A 2,652-nucleotide genomic window follows, 5' to 3' on the forward strand; every position below is an offset into this window, starting at 1 on the left:
AATACACATGAATCTTACATATTGTTGATAATGGAAACATATATGAGTTGGTGTGTCTAGCTTCCTCTTTTTTTTTTTTTTTTGAAAAAGTGTGTATAGCTTCCTCTTATTGTCATTACAATAACAAAAGTTAAAATATTTCTGTAGGATTAAACAAGTTATAATGTTATATCATATTTCTTCATCTAACTACTACGTATATTGCATTTCTTAGAAGATCCATGGATCTTCAGCAGGATTCCAAAGAAAGTAAGAAACTAATGGCACAGAGTGAAGTAAAAGCTGGCAAATTATCTTAAATAATATATATTTTTTGCATATATGATCTTGCAATGAGAAATAAGATATTGAATAATCGAAATTCAAGTTTCAGAAGTTAAACTACAACTTGACGCCACTAATATAACACTGCTAATTCAATGTCAATTTGACGAGCTTAAGGACTTTCTAATGATCCGAAGGATGGTCCACATGAATGTGGAAACTAAGAAGAGAATAATACCAGTAATAATTGCGTATTTGAGACCAAGATTCACCAACAAATTTACTAGAAGCCCAGCAAAAACAACACCAACAAAATTTGCAGATAGAGCTGACCAGAACGGCATATCAAGGATGGAGGCTATGAAGGCTCCAGTCCAAGCTCCTGTTCCAGGGAAAGGCACAGCTACAAAGAGCATCAGACCAAGCCATTGGAACTCCTCTACAGGGCCAGCCTTCGCTTTGGCGTTCTCAAAAAGAATGTTCACAAATCGAGCCACGGTCTTATTTCTCGAAGCGAAGAAAGAAGCAAACTTCTTCAAGTAAAGTATAATGAAGGGAACCGGAACCATATTCCTGCAGTTACAGCCCCAAATTTGTCAATTTTTATCTCATATCATATAATCCATTTGTAAAATACAAAGTAACAAACAAATGAAAACATCAACCTCATAATCTACCTTGCCTAGTTAATCTCTGTAAGAACTTATCTATACAAAGAACCTCAACAGAACACACAAGGAAATGAGAGTAGTCTTTGCAAAAGTTACAAAGCTCTGTGAAAATGATTTCAATTTATAGAAAAAGTTTACAAGCTGAGCTGTAATTACAGCTAAAGAAAGAAACAATTAGTTACAAGAATCAAGAATGTAAAACTGATTTAACAAATCTGTTAAGTAACTAAAATGTCGTTTTCTTCCTTAATAATCTCAAAGAATAACTTGGACATACCAAAATTCTAATCAGTCTCAAAAGCCTAACTTCAACCATAATTGTCCAACATTCAATCAAAATAGCATGAAGCCACTGGGGGAATAGTTATTCAGCAATTAAAAAATGTCCCAATATGAAAGACACAACCCAGTTCTAACTTCTACGCAAATATTATAAGCACAAAACTCCCCCCAAACAGATACGTTTAGAATCATAAAACGCATAATGGTCGAATAATATGCGTTAAACCAGATTTTAGAGTGTCCCTAAGAGAAAATAATAAACGAACTCTGGAAAAGAAATATGTTAGTACACGCAAACTCACCCAAGAACGGCTAATATGGTTAGCACCACAGGCTTAAGCTGCAACCAGTAACCAACAGGAATAGCCCCACGAAGCTCAAGAAGAGGAAGCGTTGCAAGGGAAAAAACCACAGCCTCATCGGGCCAACCCGACCCTCGAAGCTTACTGGCAATTTTCAGGCCAAAGCTGGAGGCTTTGATGGAATCAGCTGCAGCATTTGCATCCTTAGAAGTTGCAAACCAAACAAGGGATAGAGACGCCCAAAACAGTACCCAGAAAGAAAATTTGAGCGGCCGTTCCTCAAATGACGGCATGTTCTCATTCTCCTCGGCTGTATCAAGCAACCCTTCTGAAGAAACTCTTGATGATATAAGATAGAGAGAAGAATTTCCAAGAAAGGGGCTGAAACGGCGAGTAGAATGAAAATTTAAGCGTGCATTTGAGTTGGACAGGGGTTTTCTAGTATGGATAATGGTGGGACGGCCTTGAATGGATGAAAACCTCAAAATGGTCTTTCCAAGAGAGAATTTTGATGTCGATGGAGATGTTATGCGTGATAATGAAGCAGCCATTGATGTTTAGGAAGAAGAATGAACAAGTCAGGGAAAAGGGTAGTTTGAGTTACAAAGATTAACCAAACTTTCTCAGCTCCATCAAGATTCTCAGCGCCTTTGCACAGAGAATTTGGTGGCCTGAACTAGGGGTTTATGGGAAACGAAGCATTCAGTTCTGATATACTAGACCCAACCACATTGTTCGTTAAGCACAGAACGGAATATGGCACAATGGATAAAATCATATAGAAAAGAAGGTTTCTCTTATGCTCAATTTTGATACTATTTATCAAAAGCTAATTTGCCCTGAAGATTTGCCAAGGAAAAGATAAACACAAGGGGCGTAGTAAAACAAACGGAATGAAGGACTTACCGAGACGAGGAAATACCCCTTCGGAGATGCAATGGGCCAAAACTCGGGAAATGAAAGAAGGGATTTTTTCATATATATATGACTTTTTAGCCATTAAGATATGGTAATTAAATTTTTTTTTTGTTTATATGGATAAATTTAATTAAAAAAATTAGATTATGAGAAAAAAATATGACATAATAATGATTTTTTTACAAAAATATGGTATACTAATGATTTTTTTACAA

At 36.1% G+C, this 2,652-nt stretch overlaps 1 protein-coding gene across 1 annotated transcript; it reads right to left on the reverse strand.

Annotated features, from left to right (window-relative positions):
- Window positions 1–290: 290 nt before the first annotated feature.
- Window positions 291–2,414, reverse strand: LOC133823129 (uncharacterized). The gene is made up of 2 exons (XM_062255733.1): window positions 1,520–2,414; window positions 291–837 (listed from the first exon to the last, which is right to left on the reverse strand). The coding sequence occupies exons 1-2, from the start codon at window positions 2,068–2,070 to the stop codon at window positions 423–425; spliced, it is 966 nt and encodes a 321-aa protein (XP_062111717.1). The 5' UTR covers window positions 2,071–2,414; the 3' UTR covers window positions 291–422.
- Window positions 2,415–2,652: the final 238 nt, after the last annotated feature.

This window comes from Humulus lupulus, chromosome 3 (genome assembly GCF_963169125.1).
Source record: "Humulus lupulus chromosome 3, drHumLupu1.1, whole genome shotgun sequence".
Taxonomy (NCBI): domain Eukaryota; kingdom Viridiplantae; phylum Streptophyta; class Magnoliopsida; order Rosales; family Cannabaceae; genus Humulus; species Humulus lupulus.

What these genes read in the sequence shown, in the direction of transcription:
- LOC133823129 (XM_062255733.1), bottom strand. Translation starts at nt 2,070, where the DNA reads ATGGCTGCTTCATTATCACGCATAACATCTCCATCGACATCAAAATTC. An exon ending in ACCATATTAGCCGTTCTTGG is followed by an intron (nt 838 to 1,519) that starts GTGAGTTTGCGT and finishes CTGTAACTGCAG; the next exon opens with GAATATGGTTCCGGTTCCCT.